The 21,991-nt window shown below is 53.1% G+C and overlaps 1 protein-coding gene across 1 annotated transcript; it reads right to left on the reverse strand.

The window, feature by feature from the left end:
- Nucleotides 1-13,051: 13,051 nt before the first annotated feature.
- On the reverse strand, nt 13,052-20,858 carry LOC136639179 (major histocompatibility complex class I-related gene protein-like). Its single transcript, XM_066613184.1, has 5 exons — nt 20,605-20,858; nt 20,103-20,378; nt 17,229-17,513; nt 16,602-16,682; nt 13,052-13,185 (listed from the first exon to the last, which is right to left on the reverse strand). Exons 1-5 carry the CDS (start codon nt 20,840-20,842, stop codon nt 13,052-13,054), a joined length of 1,014 nt encoding a protein of 337 aa, XP_066469281.1. The 5' UTR covers nt 20,843-20,858.
- Between the last annotated feature and the right edge of the window lie 1,133 nt (nt 20,859-21,991).

Below are 21,991 nucleotides of genomic sequence, written 5' to 3' on the forward strand. Positions count from 1 at the left end.
TCTAGCCACCAACGCCAAGCAGGCAGGTAGACCTGGGCTCCAAAGACTATGGCTGTTACCACTTTCCCCCTGCCTGTTTTGCCCCCCTTCTGCTCATCCCCTCTGCCACCCCCACTCGGTTTCATGCCTTCCCTCTTTGGGAAGGGGCCCAAAAGAAACTTTGCACCCCGTGATAAAATTCCTCCCAGCGTGCAAGGATATCACGCTGGAGGGAACTGGAGGCGGAGCCCCACTTTCTGCAGAGCAGCTTCACATTGGACCGTCCCGCAGCCCCACAAGAGACGCTGCAGTCCGTCACTTATAGAAAGCACAGCTCCTGGCAGGCAGCAGGCTTAGGGCGCAATCCCGCGCCTGTCTACTCGGAAGCAAGGCCCACTGTCTGGCGGGGTGGCTCTTAGGACAGTGTGCCCAGGACAGCAGCCTGACTGCACGGAGCGCTCCGCTGCCGCTTGACCAAAGGCTTCCCTCTGGCTGTTTGTCTTATGCGCGGGACGCTCCGCGGGATCCTGAAACGCCCGCAGCGAGGAGGTTTCCTCCCGGAGAGGAAGCAAGAGCCCGCTGCGGGGAACCCCGAGGGGCTGCGGGAACGCGCGCCCTGCCCGCGCCTCCTGCCCAGAGCCCTGGCTGGGACTCGCTCCCGACCCAGCCTGCAGCACTGCTGGCGACCCAGGTCCGTTTCCAGCTGCGGGACTGCTGCCCGCCCAGCCGCAAGTCAAGCCCTGGAGAGGCGGGTGGAGATTTCCAGCCACACGGGCTGCATCCTCTCCACACTCACCGGGGCGGAGCCCTACTGATTCTGGGGACCTGCTTCCGGACACGCAGAGGACTCGCCTGGGCTCGCGGGCAGCCCGGGAAGAAGCGGGCACTGGGCTCTCCTGCCCCTTCCTTTGACTGGGAGGTGTTTCAGGACACCGCGTCAAGTTGTGTTTTTTATTGGGGGGGGGATCTCCTGGAATAGCTGAGGCCAGACTGCGCAGTCTCCCCCCCCCCCGCTCCTCCTCCCCCACTGGAAGGAGAGATCTCTGGTGGCTGCCTTGGATCAGTTGGGACCAAACTTTCTTTTCTCGGGTCACGTGTCCAGCTGCCCGGCCCTCTCCAGGACCGCCCAGCAACCGGTGACGCAACAGGCGCACCCGCTCCTCATTGGCGGAGCGCTTCTACCCGCGGACTCCCTTCCTCGCTCAGCCCGTCCTGGCCGGAGGGAGAAGCCAGACGGGACGGGAGGGAGGCTGGTGGTTGCGATCCGACGCTGGGGAGGGATGGGGCTGGCGGGCTGGCGTGCCTGGCTCCTGGGGGCGGCTGCCCTCCCGCTGCTGGGGGGGCTGCTCCGGTGAGTGAGTTCCTGCAGGGGAGGGAGGAGGGCAGGTGGGCGGCCATTGGAGTCCCTGGACGGGAGGGGGAGAGGGAGGCAGGCAGGCGCTGTGCCCACCCGGAGCCCGAGTGCAAAAGGGGGGGCGGCATTGGAGAGGTCCCGAGCTCCAGCCTTTTGCACGTCCTTCGTCCTTGCTCTGCGTGCTCCCGAACGGGTCCCTGCCCTGCTCCCATCGCGCTCCGGTCCTTGCCTGACTCCAGGCCGGGTCGTGTTTTCCTGCTGCCCCGTCCCGGTCCGTTTCTCCCCTCTGCTCAAGGTCCAGCTGCAAGCCAAGGCCAGTGTGATCAGTTTTGTGGGGCAGTTTCAGCTGCAGAGGGAAGGGGGCGTCCTTTCTTGCCCATGAGTCTGGATGCCACTGCTGGATTTCTGCCCCTCCAGCTGGTGCGTGAGCCAGTTGGGCCTTTGCATGTTCAGACGCCTTCCTCTTTCCCAGGCCGGCCTTTGAGCTTTAGAATTAAGATTTTGCACAGTCCCATACTCTCTGAACTGAACCCAGTCAAAAATTCTGCTTTTTGATGGAGCATGATGACAATTTTCTCTGAAAATTGGCTTGCACTACAGTGTATGATTTGTTGGTGAAAAAGGCCTCCATGCAAAATGTCTTTTCCTTGGTTGACCAAAACATATTGGGGAAGATTATTGTCCCACTATTTCATGCACAAAGTCAACTTGTATACCCTGAAAGAAAAAAGATGAAAAATTGAAATTGGCAGTTTTATTCAAAGATTTGTGGGTTCAGTTTTTTTTTGGGGGGGGAGGGGGGTCACCCTGATCTGCACCCAGAGCTGCAGCTGAGATAACTCTCCCTGTTTCGCACAGCAGTAATTCAGGGCCACTGGTATATGGTACTCTCTTGCCTAAAGGGAATGTTGGTTTGATGCAGATAAGATGGAGTCTGAGGCTGGTGCCTTTTAACACAGGGTGATGGGGAGTCCTAAATATAGGGCAAATACAACTTGATGAAAGTAGTGGCATACTTCGGGGTCAAATGAGTTGTGTTTTGTTGTTGTTTTTTTAAGAGAAAGAAGCCAACAGCCCCACAGGCTTCTTTCCCTTTACCCTCCTCCTGATGGAGGGAACGGCCCAAAATTGTGCCCACTGAAACTCACAGCCACTCCAGGTGTGATTCTGGGCTGCATCTTTCACTTCCTAGAAAATGATGAAAGACGCGACCCAGAGTGGCATCACGCTGGGAGTTGCAGCCTTTCCAGGTATGATGGAGGAGGAGAGGAAGGGAGCAGCCCAGAGCAGTGTGGAGTCGTGCCAGTAGAGGCTTCAGCTCCCAGTGAGGTTCCAGAAGTGATTGTGGTGACATGATAACATCACTGCAATTACTTCTGGGTCAGGAGGTGGGGGGTGGCAATGTGGGAGGTGGCCCTGAGCAGAGAAAAGTCCAGAAAAGTGCCACTCAATTAAAGCAAGAATCAGATTTCCACTGTCACTATCACTTTATGTGACACTCAAACGGCCACGGTGCATGCACGTTGGGGCAAAGGATAAAAACTTCACATATAGGCTGATGGGTTCTGAGCTGCCTGAGACAGATCAGGAGAGAGATCTTGGGGTGGTGGTGGACAGGTCGATGAAAGTGTCGACCCAAAGTGCGGTGGCAGTGAAGAAGGCCAATTCTATGCTTGGGATCATTAGGAAGGGTATTGAGGACAAAACGGCTAATATTGTAATGCCATTGAACAAATCGATGGTAAGGCCACACCTGGAGTATTGTGTCCAGTTCTGGTCGCCGCATCTCAAAAAGGATATAGAGGAGATGGAGAAGGTGCAGAAAAGAGCAACCAAAATTATTACTGGGCTGGGGCACCTTCCCTATGAGGAAAAGCTACAGCATTTGGGCCTCTTAAGAGGCGCCTGAGGGGGGACTTGATTGAGACATACAAAATTATGCACGGGAAGGATGGAGTGGATAGAGAGAGAGACACTCTTTTCCCTCTTGCATAACACCAGAACCAGGGGACATCCACAAAAGTTGAGTGTTGGGAGAGTTAGGACAGACAGAAGAAAATATTTCTTTACCCAGCATGTAATTAGTTTGTGGAACTCCTTGCCACAGGGTGAAGTGATGGCGTATTTGGATGACCTGCTCCTTGGTGTCTACAACAGCGCTGGGAAGAGGATGGTGCCTCGAGTGTCCTGGGTGGAGGAGAAGGAGGATCCCCAGTGGTGGCAAAAGGAGACAAAGATTGTGCGGGTCTGGGTGTTTGAGTTCCAGTGGTTGCTGGAGAAGGTGCAAAAGGTCTTCAACCATAGCCGAGGTGAGCAGGGGTGGGGGAGATGACTGCTGCGTCAGGGAGGGGGGAAATATGGGGAGAGAAGTGCCTTTGCCCCAGAGGCTCCTCTCCTTCACAGTAGCTGCCCCCTTGGTCACAAGGTCGGCTGCCCATGGTGCCACCCCACCTCAGGGAGATTCCAGATGTCCCCCTGAAAAGTCTCACTTTCTCTCAAATTATGGAGGGATTCGCCCTCACTGGAGATCTTCAAGCAGAGGCTGGAGATGCTGTAGGAGGATGTCCTGCAACAAACAGGGTTGGACTAGATGCTCTTGTGGGTTCCTTCCAGCTCTAGGATTCTATGCCTTCAAGATGGAAGTGCTTCATATAGCGCAAACCAGACAGGCCCTTGGGCCGGCGCAAGTGCTTTGCGCTGGCCCAGGAGTGTTGCAAATGTGCCATAAGGCAAGTTTCCACCTCATGAGTCAGATAGCCTGGTGTGCGGAGGCTGACTTAAGCCTCCACGTCGACAGAGGCACCGATCCTTGCGTCGGTCAAGCTCGGCTGACGCAAGGCTCTGGGGTGGGCGGAGAGGGGAGGGAGGCGTTCCGGGGCGGGGAAGGGTGGGCATGTTGGAGGAATTTCTTAAAACTGGTTTCCTCCTTTAGGGGGGGAGCAGAGTAGCTTCAGCAGCAGACCCCCCCTCTTGCTGGGAATCAATCCCAGGGGGCCTCCCACACCCAGCTGACTGCTAGTCAAGAAACACAAACAACATTGGCTGGTTGAAGTTGCAAAGGAGATTCATTTACTCACGATTCATTAAGGCAACAAGGCCCTACAGCTGCCTTGTTCTGCATGTGCCATGTGGTCAAGATGGCGTCACCAGCAGAGCCCTGCTGGGAGTGGCAATCTTGTCTGGTCAGTGGTCTTGAGGAAGAGAGAGAGAGCTTGGAGAGGAAGGGAGTTATATAGGGTCTGGGGCCACGCCCCACATAGGTCATCCAAGGTGGACAGGTAGATTGCAAAGGACACTGGGCTATGGCTTAACCCTTTTTAGTACAGTCTCCTGCCACCTCTTGGAAGCAGACGGAGTTGTACCAACTCCAATAGGGCACACCTCAGGAGGTGGCACACCTCTGAGGAGACCCATTGGGCGAAGGTGGCTTGCCCGGAGGTAAGGGAAAAAGGAGCCACTTTGGGCCCCTATCCTGCACTGGATGCAGCGCAAGCCTCTTGGTCTGCCTGTTCCAGTGCAAGATAGGACTGCACCCTAACTCCCCAGGCAGACACACAAATCAGTCTGGAGGGGCAACCCTGCCCTGGATTCGCACTTGGCTCTTTAGGGGACACACACGCATTCCCTGTCCACTTGGCCTCATCTGCCTTTCAGGACTTCACCCCCTGCAGGTGCAAACTAGCTGTGAGCTGAAGGCAGGTGGGCAGAGAGGAGAACATTTTCAACTCGGCTATGACCAAAGGGAGATCATCACATTTGACAAGGAGACTCTCCGCTGTTCCTCCTCTGTCAGGCCCACGGCTTCTACCCCAAGGAGATCAATGTCACCTGGAAGAAGGAGGGGGGTGTCAGGCAGGGAGACACATTCCGGGACGCTGTCAGCCCCAACGCGGATGGAACTTACTACACCTGGCTCAGCATCGCAGTCAACCGCAGGGAGAGGAGCCACGTGGAGCACTCTGGGCTATTGGAGCCTTTGGGCATTGCTGTAGAGGAGACTGGTGAGAGGCCTCAGGGAGGGTGGGGGTCCACTGGGGGTCCTTTGTGGGGAAGGGGTTGGTGCAGTTGACAGATTCTGGGGCTCCTCCCAGCCACTTCCAGTCTGAGTCAACACATCTTGTCCTGTTGCAGCCTCGGTGCCCTTGGGGCTCCTTGTGGGAGTTGTCTTGATGGGTGTGATTCTGCTTCTGGCGGGGACTGCCTTGTACATCAGTAAGTAAGAGGGCTTACTCCCAGGGAAGTGTGCATAGGACTACAGTCTTAATGCATCTGTTGAATTATGTGCTCCTCGTTCTGTGATAGCTTTCAGATTCTGACTGCTGAGATGGGGAACTGTCTTCTCGTTCTGTGTCGCTGGAACTGGATAAAGGGATGATGACAAGAGCATGAGGATTTGCCTGTTGGCAAAGGCTCCGTGGCATAGCTAGGCCATTTGACACCCGGGGCCCATAAATTTCTGTCACCCCACACAACATAATTAATTTTTCAAGTGATGTCATGGCTGGAAGTGACGTCATCAAGCAAATTAAAATAAATAGTTTTAAATAATTGAATTACAGAAAAACAAATACATAAGGGGAAGCCAGCCCTGATCCACCAAGTGACTTGTCTCTGTAGCTTGCCTGCATTAACAACCCCCCACAAAAAACCAGTGAGACTTTCAGCCCTACCCAGTGCCCAGTTCAATTTATGTAAGTTCTTATACTTAAACCATATCACTATCAGGACCCACCTGGCTTTACAAGTCTAAAATAGAAAAAAAAATCCACATTACCAGCTGAAGCCTGTTTATTCTTTTTATGGGGGAGGGGCTGCCTTCTGGAGCATTTGTTGAGCTCCAGTTCGATCAGATCAGGACTATTCTGGTGTTGTTGGATTCCTCTCAGTTTGCTCTTTCCAATGGACTAAGGCAAGTTTGCCTATTCATGAGTAAGCACGTGATACGGCTTTGTTTCACTTTCCATAGGTCTCCATGCATTTTAGGTTTTTTGGGCATAACTTTTGATAGAATTGAAATATTTCACTCCGGATTTTTCATTACATTCAGCTGTAAATTACATGTCTAACAGTATAGCATAATGGTATTATTCCTCAACACAACCATTTTAGCAATTTTGGTTACTTGTGGTGTCAACCTCTTTGTGAGTCTGGAAAACATGGTAGCTGCTTTACCGATGCGCTTGTTTAGCTCGGTATCGAGAGAAAGAGTGTCAGAGATTGTTGAGCCAAAGTACACAAAGTCATGGACAACCTCCAGTTCATGCGCAGAGATTGTAATGCAGGGAGGTGAGTCCACATCCTGAACCATGACCTGTGTTTTCTTCAACATACCAGGATCCAGGTCTACAGAGCTTGCGTCCTGAGTACACTTCTGTACTGCAGCGAGTCATGGACTCTTCGCTCACAACAGGAGAGGAAACTGAACGCTTTCCACATGCGCTGCCTCCAACGCATTCTCGGCATCACCTGGCAGAACAAAATTCCAAACAACACAGTCCTGGAACGTGCTGGAATCCCTAGCATGTATGCACTCCTGAAACAGAGACGCCTGCGTTGGCTCGGTCATGTCGTGAGAATGGATGATAGCCAGATCCCAAAGGATCTCCTCTATGGAGAACTCGTGCAAGGAAAGCGCCCTACAGGTAGACCACAGCTGCAATACAAGGACATCTGCAAGAGGGATCTGAAGGCCTTAGGAGTGGACCTCAACAAGTGGGAAACCCTGGCCTGTGAGCGGCCCGCTTGGGGGCAGGCTGTGCAGCATGGCCTTTCCCAGTTTGAAGAGACACTTGGCCAACAGTCTGAGGCTAAGAGGCAAAGAAGGAAGGCCCATAGCCAGGGAGACAGACCAGGGACAGACTGCACTTGCTTCCGGTGTGGAAGGGATTGTCACTCCCGAATCGGCCTTTTCAGCCACATTAGATGCTGTTCCAGAACCACCATTCAGAGCGCGATACCATAGTCTTTCGAGACTGAAGGTTGCCAACATGGTGTCAACCTAGGGTGGTCTGCCCCACACCGCCCACTAGCTATGCTACTGCATAGGCTTTCTGGCTCTGCAGGTTGGTATGTCAAACGCTGGTGGTAGTCACAATCTGCCTTGCCATAAGCAACATTTTGAACCTGACCTGAGAGTACCAGGGAGCCATCAAAGCCCCCCACATGCTTTGGAAGAAAATTTATCTCCATGTGTGGGTTAAATCAGTCTCTCAAGATGCACCTCCAAAATCCAGATCCTGCAATCCAGATTTCAATGACTTGGAATGTGCTTGACACTCCCTTTGTCTCTTACCCAGAGATTTGTCCCTATTTTTCATACCCACCTTCAAACTTCTTCCATGATTGTATCTCTTAAGATTGCTTTCCTATTTTCGTTAATGCATATTTATATTCTCTGCTGCTTTTCAGGAGTGGGCAAGGGATACTTCTGGTCTCTGCTCTCAACGGGTCCTCCTGCAACTGACCCTAATTCCTTGGATGCTGATCCCAGCTGTTCTCCAGCGTCATTCCAAGGAGCAAAACCAGAGCCAGCAGATCAAGGATCAACACTGTGAAAGTCTTGTAGTGCTCTTGCATGGGAAACCTCTGGCATCTCCTTCCCTGGAGATGGGAAACCACATCCTGACTGAGCACTTGCTATGAAGTGTTTGGAATTTGAGTGCACTTCCTCCCTCTAGCGCAGGGGTGTCAAACATAAGGCCCAGGGGCTCAATGCGGCCCACAGAAGCTTTTGATCTGGCCCTCAGGCTCTCAGCTGCTAACCCATGCTGAGGTGTCACTGCTGAAAGGGCAGCCCACTGGAAAATTGAGCTCTCCCATATCTTGCATATGATCAAGATATGCACATTTTCTCTTCTGTCATTTGCAGCTAATGAGTTCCCAAGTGAGGAAAAAGTGCTTATTTTTGGTCATGAACTGTTTAATGGCTTCACTTCCTGCCTAATGACATCACTTTTGGCCCTCAGCAGGCATCATGAATGCTATTCGGCCCTCTTTATGAAATGAGTTTGACACCCCTGCTCTAGAGCATGGGATTGGATGACCTCTGAAGATCCCTTCAGCCTTGACTTTCTCGTTCTGTCTCTAGAGAAGTGTTGAGAGAAGGTTGGCCAATGAACAGCATCAAGTACTTAATTCCTTCTGCTTTGCAATGCTGAAAGTTAAAATAGTGTTCTGTATGCCTTTCATGGGTGAACCTTTTGCGGGTGCTTTTCACCTGTCTGATTTCAGGGGCTATTTATTTGGCTGCTTTCTCTGTGCTGTTTCTTTTTATATCTGATATAACTGTATAATAATATATCTGCTTGTATAAGGTAAGTATTCATTTTCCCCATAAATTCATTGTTCACAACTGGTGGATTCTGAGTGATTTCCTTGCCTCCTTCTGGTCTTATGGTGACAGTTTGTGGGAACCAAGAACAAGACTGCAGGGTCCCTGGGCAATTATGCTTGGGGGTCCACAAAAATGCACAATGTGTGTGGCTGCAGAGCATGTGTGTGAACACTTTCTGCTCCAGTGGTGACATCCACTGAGTGATGGGAAAGAACAGAAAAAAGAAAGAAAAAGACGTGGCCCTGTCATTTCACTTGCTGTGCTTTTCATGCAATCCACGTTAGGTCCTGGTGAGAAAGGTGGGCTGTCCGTTTTGTAAGTGACCATCATCCAGCCAGAACTGCCACTACTCCCAGAAGCAAGCAGGGTCTTGCCAGCAGTGGCCCCAAAGATCCCCGGTGTTGTAGAAGGATCTTCCCCCTGAGATGCGGAGCTGCACCTCTCCCTTCTCCTCCAGGAAGGGATGGAAGATATACCGTATTTTTTGCTCCATAAGAGGCACTTTTTCCCCCCCAAAAAAGTGGGGGGGGGGAATTGTGTGGGTCTTATGGAGCGAATACTGCAAAGCTGCAGGTGTTCTCAGGGCAGCAGAGCCTCCTTGGCAGGTGCTTCTGCCCCTGACCAGGGTCCTGCCTGCGCTCAATGGTAATGCAAATGCAAATGCAAAGGTAATGCAAATGCAAATTGTAATGCAAATACAGGCGCTCAAAGGTAATGCAAATGTTCAGCACTTAGGGACAATGTACTTGCAGAAAAATACTACAGTACCTCATTCTACCAGTGCAAGGATGATAAAGCAGAAAAGGCTAGCATATAAAATTCCTTTTAAACTAGAGGTAGTAAAATATGCTAAGGAGCATGGAAACAGAGCAGCGGAGAGACATTTTATTACACTATATGGTTCAGAATATTTTTTTTTCCTGTTTTCCTCCTCTAAAAACTAGGTGCGTCTTATGGTCAGGTGCGTCTTATAGAGCGAAAAATACGGTATTTTGGGGAATGGCTTGTGGTCTAGCTGCTGAGGAATTGTGACTGGTGGAAGATGAAGTCTATCATCATCATCATCATCAACCTCATCAGAGTATCTGCTGCTTTCCTGCCAGGTTGTGGTGAAAGTGCCTGCCATGAATGGAAAATAAAATACGTGTCCATCTCTGGGCTTTCATGGTTTGCTCCACATCTTTGCTCTGAATGTTCTTTCCACCTTTCGTGGAAGCTGCTTGAAGTTTTAGAAAACCAATCTGAATATTCAACCCCCCTTCTCTCTACATGGGGTTGGCCCGTCTGCCAGCCAGAGGGATTCCTCTTGCGAGGCCCAAAGTGGCAACTTCAGTGGGCTTCCCGGCACTGCCTTCTTCTTCCCCCTGGCCTTGCTCGGAGACCCCCACCACCACCATCATGCCATGCAGGCCCCAGGAACCACTTCCTTGTTCTCTCTGAACAGTGCTTGGCTTGCAGTTGTGCCAACAACCTTGGAGAGTTGCCAGGAGCACCAACTGTCCATGCCAAGAGGGGAAGGGGGTTCCCCCCCACCCACGATGCTGCTTTCCTCAGCAGGGTCTGGGCTGAGATGTTTGGATGAGACTTTGTTCTGCTTTCCAGCTGCTTGTCTGAACTCAGTGACTCCCCAACCCCCCCCCCAGTCCTGTTCTCCTGAACTGCTGCTGATGCTTCCTCTTCCAGATGCCCCTCAAACCAGCCTGGAATTGGGGCTGGGGGCTGGCCAGGGAGGGGTCGCTCTCTCTGTGGCTGTCTTCAGTTGTGTCAGACTCTGGCTGAGGAAGACAAAAGTGGCTGAAGTCAAGTCTCCCTCGGCAGAGGGGAGGGGGTTGCTGTGCCTCCAGGCCCCCTTCCTCCCCAGCCAGACTTCTGGGCCGCCTCTCAGGTGGAGAGCAGGGACTGGAGCTGCTTCTGGGTCCTTCTGTGCTTCTCCTACCACCCCCCCCCCCCATGCAAGCATCAGACTAGGCTGCTGGAAAGAAACAGAATCAGAGGAAACAGAGGTGCTTCGACCTCTTCTGGAAAGAATTCTGCCCCTCCCAGCTGAGATCAGTCCTCAGACCTCAGCATTGTTGGAGGAATTTCTTACACCTGGTTTCCTCCTTAGGGGGGAAGCAGAGTTGCTTCAGCAGCAGATCCCCCCCTTTGCTGGGAATCAACCCCAGGGAGCCTCCCACACCCAGCTGACTGCTAGTCAAGAAAACACAAACAACATTGGCTGGTTGAAGTTGCAAAGTAGTTTCATTTACTCAGGGTTCCTTTGGAGCATGGTTACAACATCTGATTGAGATCAGAGGTACTCTAACTTTGACAACAAGGCCCTATAGCTGCCTCATCCTGCATGCCATGTGCTCTCAAAATGGTGTCACCAGCAGAGCCCTGCTGCGAGCCATCTTGTCCGATCAGTGAGGGAAGGAAGAGGTAAGAGAGAGGGAGGAGAGCGTGCTCAGGAGTTATATAGGGTCTGGGTCACACCCCTCCCACATAGGTCATTGAAAGTGGACAGGTAGCGGTTGCCTGGGTTTAACCATTTTTAGGACAGTCTCCTGCCACCCCTTGAGAGCATACAGAGTTGCACCAATTCCAACACAAGGAAAGCGCCCAACAGGTAGACCACAGCTGCGATACAAGGACATCTGCAAGAGGGATCTGTAGGCCTTAGGAGTGGACCTCAACAGGTGGGAAACCCTGGCCTCTGAGCGGCCTGCTTGGAGGCGTGCTGTGCAGCATGGCCTTCCCCAGTTTGAAGAGACACTTGGCCAACAGTCTGAGGCAAAGAGGCAAAGAAGGAAGGCCCATAGCCAGGGAGACAGATCAGGGACACACTACACACCAGTGGACAGGTAGAGGTCGCCTGGGTTTAACCCTTTTAGGACTGTCTCCTGCCATCCCTTGAGAGCATACGGAGTTGCACCAACTCCAACAGTGTTTGTTCCCTTCCCTCAGAGCTGCATTGCCCTGATGTCAGTGCTGGAAAGCACTGACATAAGGGGTGAGGATCGTGCCCTGTGTGGCTGAACACATGGCCTTGGATCAAGTCTACAAGTTTGGAGGTGAAATTAATGGCATGGAGTACAAATATAAGTCTTGCGCACAGAAGAGAAAAGAAGAAAGATGGGGAGAATGGGGGAAAAGTCCAAAAAAAGCATCAGTTGGAAGCTTAAGGGGTGCTGACCTGTAAAACTCTGAATGGTTTCAAAGGAACTGAGTGTCTGAAGGAGCAGCCGTGTGCTTCTCCTTCTCCCATCCGCAACTCCACACATACTGCAAACATCATCCTAAGCCCTGTTCTGGGTCCCAGTTTTGGGGGCATGTGATGCTGAGACCCGAAGCTCTCTGGGTGTCCTTGGGCCAGTCATTGTCTCTCAGCATAGCCTACCTCACAGGGTGGTTGTGAGGGTAAAATGAGAGGCAAAAGATTGTGTCCACTGCACTAAGCTCCCTGGAAGAAGGTTGGGAGATTAAGGGCACAATCCTAACCAACTTTCCAGCACTGAAGGAAGTGCAGCTCTGAGGTCAGGGAAGAAACATTCCCTTCCCTCGAGGAGGCCTCAATGACTGTCCCCCAACTGCAGGATGCAGCACATGCCCCTTGGAACAGCTGCGTCAGAGCTGGAAAGTTGGTTGGACCCAAAAAATTTTCGACATATACTCTGCAGATGGATCCCTCCCACAGCCATAGTGACAAAATGGGCCTGGAAACTGGTCTAAAATATTCAAAACTCAGGAGGTTACCAGTACCCTGGTTTGGTTTGCTCAAAAAACTCCCCAGGACATTTTTGAAACCAAACTCCCAGCCTCCCTTTTCTCCAACGGGCAGGTCAGGCAAAGGCAACAGAAGGGGAAGAACATCATTTGGCTTCAGCAGGGAGAACAGAGATTTGAGAGCAGCCCCCCCCCCTCCAGCTGGACTAGACAGGTCTTTGACCTGATCCAGCAGAGCTCTTCTTATGTCCTCATATTCTCAGAACATGTTTGAGATGTACAAAATTATGCATGGGATGGAGAGAGTGGATAAAGAGCTGCACTTTTCCCTCTCTCACCACACAAAACTACTAGAAATGGTCCTCAAGCCATTCTGGGAACAAGTGTGGTCAGGCATTGGCCCAGCAAGGTGGACCCTGGGAGCCATGGGGGAACTCCCAAAAGAGGGGTGCTGCTGGCTACCAGACCTGCAATTCAGGTTGTCAACCTGTTCTGGGTGGAGAAGCCCCTCCTGGAAAGAGCAGGCCTGCAATTTTAGTGGGGAGCTCACAGACCAGGGCTGCTTCAGGATGCTCAGCTGGTAGAAGTGGTCAGTCTCGGGAGAGCTTTAGCCAACTTCACTGGAGCATCTCACTCAGACTTGGCTGTGGTCATCCATGTATTGGGAACTCAAGATTGGATTACTGCAAAGTGTTCTGTGTGGGGCTGCCCTTGGACACTCTCAGAAATTTCAGCAATGCAGAGTGAGGCTCCAGGAGTTGTGATTTGGGGGCAGGCAGTTTGTCCCAATCACCCAGCTGTGGTACCACTTTCCCTGGAGAGGAAGGAGTTAAACAAAATGTGGGGCTGAGAAGCAGAACAGGCAGGCAGGTGGAAAATGTGTGGACTGGGCTTGACAGTCACAAAGAGATAACTTGGCCAAAATGGCACCAGGAACTGGCAATGCTCAGTGAGGGAGACTGGATGGCAACTCTGAGGAAGAACAAAAAACACATCATGGGCAAGTTTCTTTGTGCAAAGAAGAAGAGGGGTGATCTGGCCTCTGATTTATCATCAAAGGGCCAGCACGGGCTCCAGCAAGTCTCTGGAGGGCCAGAGCTCATTGGAGGCTGGGGGTTCCCTGTGGGCTGGATTGGGAGTCCTCTAGGGTCGCAAGTGGCCCCAGGGCCAGGGTTTGGGCACCCCTGATTTAGAAAGTGCTCCAGGTGTTCACACACATGCTCTGGAAGCACATTCTTGTGGGCCACCAAACATGCCTGTCCAGGGATCCCGTGGTCTTGGTCACAGCGCACATTCCCACAAACACTCACCAGAAGACCACAAGGGGAAAAGGATGCAACTCACAATCCACCAGTCAGGAACCAGGAATTTATTGAGAAAAATGAATATATACAATACACAAGCAGTGATATCAAATATAAAACAAGCAGCACCGAATGATATATGGAAGAAGCAGAAGGTGATTGTTGAATGTACAGAGAACTTCTCCCAGGAATACCATGAGGTTCCTGGTGGAGAGAGCATGTCATGGCCCAGGGGCGTGTGTGTCTTGTTTGAGAATTACTTGGCTCCAGAAGAAAGGAAAAAAAGGATGGCATCGATCCCCTCATGCATGCACACACATGGACTCCAGCTTCCTTTTTGGCTCCCCTCCAATCCATCATCTCACATTCACTCCTTGCACCTCCTGTTTTTCCTGAAGAGTTCTCTCTTTCTCAGAAGGAGAAGGGGCAGGAGATCAAGGTCTACCATAGACATATATATGGGAATATCACACTTGAGGATAGGAATTGTCACTTAACTGAAAGTAGCACCCCAATTATTTCTTCCTGGATGGTGCGGTCTCTCTGGACTGGAAGTAACTCTGGGACATGCCCCAGTTGCGCAGTTTAGAGGTGCCACAAGCACACCTGGCTGTTTTGGCACAAGGATGTTCCACTTCAAAGGACGGTGAGGGGAACTGATTCCAGGGAGTGGCTTTTAAGGACCCCAGATCACTGAAAGGGCTGGGCTCTCCTGCTCAAACAGACCAGGATTCCCAGGAGAAGCTGTGAGACACCAACACCTGGTTCAGGGGACCCAGCAGCCCATTTGGGGTTTACGCAGCCCTGGGATCATTTAGGGCACAATCCTCACCCCTTATGTCAGTGCTTTCCAATGCCAATGGGACGTGTGCTGCATCCTGCAGTTGGGTGTCACTCACCGAGGCCTCCTCAAAGTAAGGGAGTGTTTGTTCCCTTCCCTCAGGGCTGCATTGCCTTTATGTCAGTGCTGGACAGCACTGACATAAGGAGTTAGAATTGCGCCCTTAGTGTCTTTTGTACGTTTCCCAGCTCTGCAACATCCTTCTTGAGCTGTGGGAACCACAACTATGGACAGTTTTTCAAATGCTTCAACAAAATGTGCTCCTTATGAATGGCACCCAACATCAGACAGGCCAAAAGCCTTCTGCATCAGCTGCTTCTGTGAAAAGAATTGTATTGTATTGGCAACCTTCAGTCTTGGAAGACTCTGGTATCGCGCTCTGAATGGTGGTTCTGGAACAGCGTCTAGAGTGGCTGAAAAGACCAATTCGGGAGTGACAATCCCTTCCACACCGGGAGCAAGTGCAGTCTGTCCCTGGTCTGTCTCCCTGGCTATGGGCCTTCCTTCTTTGCCTCTTTGTCTCAGACGGTTGGCCAAGTGTCTCTTCAAACTGGGAAAGGCCATGCTGCACAGCCTGCCTCCAAGCGGGCCGCTCAGAGGCCAGGGTTTCCCACCTGTTGAGGTCCACTCCTAAGGCCTTCAGATCCCTCTTCCAGATGTCCTTGTATCGCAGCTGTGGTCTACCTGTAGGGCGCTTTCCTTGCACGAGTTCTCCATAGAGGAGATCCTTTGGGATCCGGCCATCATCCATTCTCACGACATGACCAAGCCAACGCAGGCGTCTCTGTTTTAGCAGTGCATACATGCTAGGGATTCCAGCACGTTCCAGGACTGTGTTGTTAGGAACTTTGTCCTGCCAGGTGATGCCGAGAATGCGTCGGAGGCAGCGCATGTGGAAAGCGTGAAAGGAATATCCTTTTAATAATTAAAAAAAAAAACCAGGATTTCAAAGCAGAAAGAGTGAGGAGCAGTTCGTCAGGTAAGTCTCCCTCAGCGCTTATATATAGAGACAGAATAAGAAAGTCAGAGTCACAAGGGACTTCCAGAGATCATCCAGTCCCACCCTCTGCAGGGAGGCAGGCACTCTAATGCCAAGCACTCCATGGCACATGCTCAGCCAGGCTGTGGTTGACCATCACCAGGGGAGGACATCCCAGAAGCTCCCCATTCAACAGCACTAGGAAGTCTTTCATTGAGTTAATTCATGATCTGCTGGCTTCAGTTTTGCCCCTGCATCTTCTCCCTGGACTGATGCTGGAGGACGGCTGAGATCAGAATCCAGGGAAGCAGGGCAGGTGGGCAGAGGTTTCTAAGGACCTTTCCTTCCCCCTTCAAAAAAGAAAAAAGACACTCTTGATCAGTCAGGCTTTGTCCCCAAAAATTGATTAAAAAACAAAAATACCTATTCCTTTCCAGCCATCCCCCTTTTTCCTCCTGCCTCCTTGGGAGGGGGAGGGGTACTTCCTATGTTGGCTGCTATAATAAGACAGAAGACACAATCCTAGCTAGGTCTACTCAGAAGTAAGTCCTATTGTGTTGAATGGCCCTCCCTTTCCAAAACCCTCCAGGTGTGCTGCTAACAAACTCAGGACACAATCCTAACCAGGTCTACTCAGAAGTAAGTCCTATTTTGTTCAATGGGGCTTACTCTCAGGTAAGTGTGGTTAGGATTGCAGCCTCAGAGTGCTGCTTCTTGTATAATCATCACATCTTCACCCCATTTTGGGGGTAACTGAGTTGAGCTGATGTAATGGGGAGCCGTGGCCAATGGCCACAAGGATCGGGGAGCCTCTGACTGGAGAAGTTCGAGAACCACTGGTGTAATCAAATGTCCCTTATCTTCTGGTGATCTCAACTCTGAGAATCCCTGCCTGCTGGGCCGCTGCAAGACCAGTTGACCTGAACACCTGCTGGGCCACATGATCCTCTTTGACAGTGGGCTGTCAGGGAACTCGGGACACCAGCACGTCCTCAGCAACCTTCCTCACCAATTGTATTCATGGTCTTCACAGAATGAGAAGTTCCCAGTCTAAGGGGCTCAGTATCAAGGATCAGGATTACAGATGCATCCACGGATGTACTTACTGATGTAGAAGATGACTCCAGCCACACTCAGGACCCCCAGGACCCCCAGGATGACTCCCACAGCAATGAGCCAAACAGGCACTGAGGGGGAAATGGAAAGAACACACATTGACTCAGACTGAAGTGGGCTCTGCAGAGCCTCAGGCAGAGATCCCGAGACCCTTCGACTGGAGATGGGGACCCTGAGGCTGGGACACATGCAAACCTCTGAGATGAGCCCCACTCTGGGGTGGCCCTGAACCAGGGCCATTCCATCCCCTGGAGATCCACTTGAGCTCAGCATCTCAGGCCTTCAAGGGAGCCTGCAAAACCACTGAGAAAGGTCTCCACTGACCTCATACAAGGGTCTGATTTTGGGGCACTCTCATGTCACCCACTCAGAGCAATGAAAGCAGAAGCTTCTGCCTCCTGCTCTCCAGGGTTCCTCTGCCCACTGTTTCCAGCAGCCACAGCCTCCTTCCAGCCTCCAGCACAGGCGTGTAGCAGCAGCTCTGAGCCCCAAAATACACACTGAGAGTTGCTGATGTCTTTCTTCTTCAAGTCCCACCTCCCAGAATCTGCCCCCCACTCTACCCCCATCCCACAAAGAGCTTCCTCCCCAGGTCCCCCTCCCCTGCAGCCCCTCACCAGACTCCTTCACGGCCACATCCAGAGGGTCCTGCAGCCCATCATGTTCCACATGGCACCGGTAGCGGCTCCTCTCCTTGGGATCAACCGCAATGCTCAGCCCGGTGTAGTAAGTTCCATCCGGGTTGGGGCTGACAACCCCATGGAACGTGTCCTCCTGCCCGACCTTCCCATCCTTCCTCCAGGTGACATCGATCTCCTTGGGGTAGAAGCCATGGGCCCGGCAGAGGAGGGTCTCCAAGCCCTGCTGGCTGTCCTTACGTGTCACCTTTACTATGGGGGGCTCTGTGGAAAAAGTGGCAATGCCAGTGTCAAGACTGGGGTCCTTGGCTGACTCACAGGATGGATGCTGGAGTTCAGCAGAAGGAAGGGACCTTCTGATCCACCCCCTGCCCCAAAAGCAGTCACCCCACAAGTGCAGCATCCTCCAGAGACTAAAATCTGCAAAGAAAGGGACTCCACGGCATCCCTCAGCACTTGGTACAAAAGCTCCAAAGCAAGAAGCAGCAGACCTGGGACTTCCCTGTGATCTCCTCCAGGGCTTTGGGGCAACTGTCCCTGGACCTCCACCACAGCTGAACAGAGATCGGGGGTGTGCAACCTTTTCTGTGTCACAGAAACCTTCAAAATGAAAGCACTGGCCCCCTCCCAGAAAAATGCAGACACACACAAAATGCCTCTTGCAGCTCAAGGACCTTCTGAAGCCCATCCACAGACCGCAGGGCAAGAACCGCTACTCTGGACTAGAGTGTAAAAAGTGAGCATCGCCCCCCAGCATCTGGGTTGATCCATCAGGGACGGCTCCTGAAATGGCCACTATTCATTTTTCCAGCACTGCCCTCTCTGCTCCTTTCTGCAGTTCTTTTTCTTTTCCTGAAGCTGAACATTCATCTCAGAGTGAAGAGGAAGAATTCCTGAGTCTCCTGCTTGCCTTGACTAGTTCCTTGAGGCCCAAATGGCCACCCCAAATTCTCCACTGTAGTTTCCAAGAAGGGAGGAAACTTCAGGGTCAGTGACCAGCCTGATCAGCATCCAAAGGAAGGGGATGAGGTCAGCGATTTCTGTACTTCCAACTGGGTGCCATTTTTAAAGAAGAAAAAAATGGTTCCCTTACAGATGCACTCTGCACATGCTCCAAGGCACTCTCTCCTCATACTGATTTTTACCCGTGATCTTTCTTCTAAATGAGCTTCTTGTCAGAAGGGGAAACAGACACGGCACAGGGCGAAGGCATGTGAATTTTGATAAGGTGGAGGAGAGTGAATCTTCCAGGGCAAAATATGTGTAGAGACAACTGCAGAAATACTCCCTCCTCCTCAACTCTCTGAATCTCCATTTCAAAAAAGGGGAGACACCTTTGGCTGCCAGTCTTGGGAGACGAAGTGACAGACAGGCGTGTGTGCGTGAACTGTGCAGAGCGGGTGCAGCTTCCCAGAGGAAGGGAGAAGAGATTTTCTGCTGGGCATGGGGCATTGCCCCCTTCCTAACAACAAGAACAACAAATACGTCATCTAACAACTTAAATACTGGCCTTCAGCGAGACTGTCTAAAAGACTGTATTCTTCCATACAGGCCTTTGTGGAAGGCACCCTCTTCTCTTGTCCCCCCACCACCCTCTCACATCTCTATTTTAAGTATTGCTACTGCATTTCTTTTCTTCTGCTTCAGCAAAGTCCTCCTCAGTTGCTTTTTCTTCTTCTCATAATGTGCAGGCATCCAAGAATGGCTTTCACCATCTCCCCTATTTCCATTCAATGCTTTAAGAACAAAGCCCAAGTGAAATCAATTTGCCTGACCTGTTTTGGACTTTTTCCTCATTTTCTCCATCTTTCTTCTTTTCTATTCTGTGTTTAAGACTTATATTTGTACTCCATGCCATTAATTTCACCTTCAAACATGCAGACTTCATCCAAGGCCATGTGTTCAGACACACAGGGCGCAATCCTCACCCCTTATGTCAGTGCTGTCCAGCACTGACATCAGGGCAAAGCAGCTCTGAGGGAAGGGAACAAACACTCCCTTACTTTGAGGAGGCCTCTGTGTGTGACACCCAACTGCAGGATGCAGCACACGTCCCATTGGCTGGAAAGCACTGATTTAAGGGGTGAGGATTGCGCCAACAGTAAACTGGAAGAAGGGGTGGAACTGACTATTGGGCCTGGAATTCTGTGAACTGAACTGGGTGACCTGCTACTGGAGCCTTGTAGTTCTGTCTGAAGGTGTGAGTTCCACTTTCCAAGGTCTGAGTTGTACTACTACATATTGGTGCTTATGAAGAAGATGTTTCCACTACAGCTTGAATCCACCTTCAATGCACTTCTATTCCCTGCTTCTCAAACCTTTTAGGACAGGGACCCCCTTTTCAGAACGACAATCTGTTGGACCCGCTGGAAGAGACGTCATGGCCAGAAGTGTTTTTGCCGTGCAGTTTGTTTTGTCCTGGGCAGGGATTGTGCCCCCCTGTGCGCCCCCCTCTCTCCAGGCCTGCCCGTGCTAATATGGGGGGTGTTGCAGGAGGAGCGCAGTCTGCAGCCAGGGCCTGAGTGGTTCGGGCAGCGCAAGGGCCCGTCCGGACTGCAGGGGGCGGTTTTGCCACAGGAGGAAGGGGGCTGGGAGGGAGGACTGCGCCGGTTCTGCGACGGGGCGGGAGGAGGCCCGTTCTGTTCGGAAAGCTCTCCCCCTTTGGAAGGACGGCGGTGGGGCCTGGAAGAAGGGGGAGGGCTGAGGGGGTCTCTGCCAGCCCCAGCTCCAGGGGCCGCTTCACCGGGGACGGTGGCGGGGATGCTGCCCTCCCTCCGCCGGGCTGCGAGCAGGGGGAGCCTCCGGCGCTGTGATGGGAGGCCTGGAGGAAGCGCCCCGCTCCCCCCCGCCCACCTTTCCTCTGCAGCGCCTCCGCCCCGTAGCGCAGGTACTTCTGCAGCCACTCGGGGCAGGTCTCCTCCAGGTAGGCCTTCCAGTACTGGGCGATGTCCGGCTTGGCGTCCCACTCCGCCTTGGTGGCCTGGGCTGCTGCGACGGCCGCCGTCCAGGTGAGCGTCTTCAGGTCGAAGGCGATGAAGTCGCGCCCGTCGTAGGCGTACTTGCGGAATCCTGTTCTCCGCCCGCCCTCGCTCAGCTCGCAGCCGGACAGGCTCTGCCAAGTGTGCAGTCCTGCAAGCGACCGGCGGGGGCGTCAGAGCGCAGGCAGGCAGGCAGGCAGGGCGTGCCCGGAACAGCGCGCGGCTCCAGCACTCCCGCGCCTCCCCCCGCCGGGCAGCTCGGCAGTCGGGGCGGCCCAGCCAGCCAGCCCGGGCGGAGCCTCTCCCTGAGCGGCGGGCGGCCCGACCAATCGCGAAGGGAGAACGCGGCTCCTGGGTCCTCCCGCCCGCCCTCTCACCTCCGCTCTGGTTGTAGCGCTCCATCAAGGCCTGCAACCTCGCTCCGAAGCCCGCCTCCGAGTGCTGCGCGAGCTGCGTGCTCCCCTCCCAGTACTGGGGGTCCTCCCGGGTCACCTTCTCCATCCAGGGCGCCCGAGGCACCGCCCGCTTCGTGTCGCTGTCGTAGTGCACGATGAGCTGCCCGTCCACGTAGCCCGCGCTGATGAACGCGGGCAGCCCCGGGCCGGGCTCCGACATCGCTGTGCGGAAGTAGAGCAGCGAGTGCGACGCCGAGCCTGCGGGGGAGACAGTCAGGGGCGCTCGCCGGCCTACGGGCTCCGTCCCGGTCGAGGACGAGTGCGGGGGCAGGACGGGGCGCAGCCACTGGGGGGGGGGGGCGCACGTCCCTCGCACAGCCGCCAGGGCCCCGCTGCCCCGAGGAGGCTGCAACCACCCTGGGGAGCCCTGCTGTCGAAGCCGGAGCGCCCCCCGCCCCCCGCATCTCCTTCAGCCTTGCTGCTCCTCTCCGCGGAAGGCGCTGGGATTCTGCCCACCCCCGGATGGCCCAGGCCCCCCGCAGGAGGAAAAGCAGCCCTCTCCTCACAAGGAACACCAGCAAAGCGGGTCTGCCTGCGGGTGCTGCGACCCGCCCCCTTCCCCACTCACAGGCTGCACCACTCAAGCCCCACGTGGCACACCTGGCTCCAGCGTCGGGGACAGGCACAGACCCCGCACGTGCACCTCCCTGGTTTTCACGCACAAACAGGCTGCATCCAGCCACCGTCCCTTAAGAAGCCACCCCCCCCCCCGTGTCCACACACAGGCTCACTGGCAGGAATCCTCGGTCTTGACGAGGAGACGCTCCACCAACAACACTCATTTAAGCTCTTTATTTGCTGCCTTTCCCTTTCATTCCAGGACTAACCAAAAATGCGCCTCCACTGCAGCTGCTCCGGATGACAGAAGAGGCACTGCCAGTTCTAAACTCCTCTTAAAGGCGCATTTAGATGAGGGTGAGATTTGCCCCGCCTCAATCAGCCAGCAGGGACACACTCAGCATCACAGGTACTCACAGTAGACAACACCCATCACGCATCATCAAGACAACAAGCAACATCCCCAGGAGAAAATGCTGCCCCACCCCCATTTTCCTCCTCTAATCAGACTCATTTCTGAAAGGTCAGCAGCTTCCCATTCCCAACTTTTAGTTTCACTTCATAGCCTGGAATTTTGCACAGACCGAAACAAGCTTCTCCGCTTCTTACCTTGTTTCACCATTTCCTCCCAATATGAGAGCGGCTTTGCCCCTCTGCCACCGGGCAATTTTCCCTCTTCCCCCCTCCCAGACTTGCAGTTTAGGATGGGACAACATGAGCTCTGTAGAACAGAAGCGCTTCTGCAACAGTT

The sequence above is a fragment of the Tiliqua scincoides genome, chromosome 2, assembly GCF_035046505.1.
Source record: "Tiliqua scincoides isolate rTilSci1 chromosome 2, rTilSci1.hap2, whole genome shotgun sequence".
NCBI lineage: Eukaryota > Metazoa > Chordata > Lepidosauria > Squamata > Scincidae > Tiliqua > Tiliqua scincoides.

Excerpts from the sequence above, each read along its gene's own strand:
- LOC136639179 (XM_066613184.1), bottom strand. The coding sequence starts at position 20,842 with ATGTCGGAGCCCGGCCCGGGGCTGCCCGCGTTCATCAGCGCGGGCTAC. Across the intron at positions 16,683-17,228 it reads TGTGGCCGTGAAGGAGTCTG|TGCCTGTTTGGCTCATTGCT; the intron begins GTGAGGGGCTGC and ends TTTCCCCCTCAG. Across the intron at positions 13,186-16,601 it reads TGGAGTCATCTTCTACATCA|GGAAAGTGGTACCACAGCTG; the intron begins GTAAGTACATCC and ends CTTCCTCTCCAG.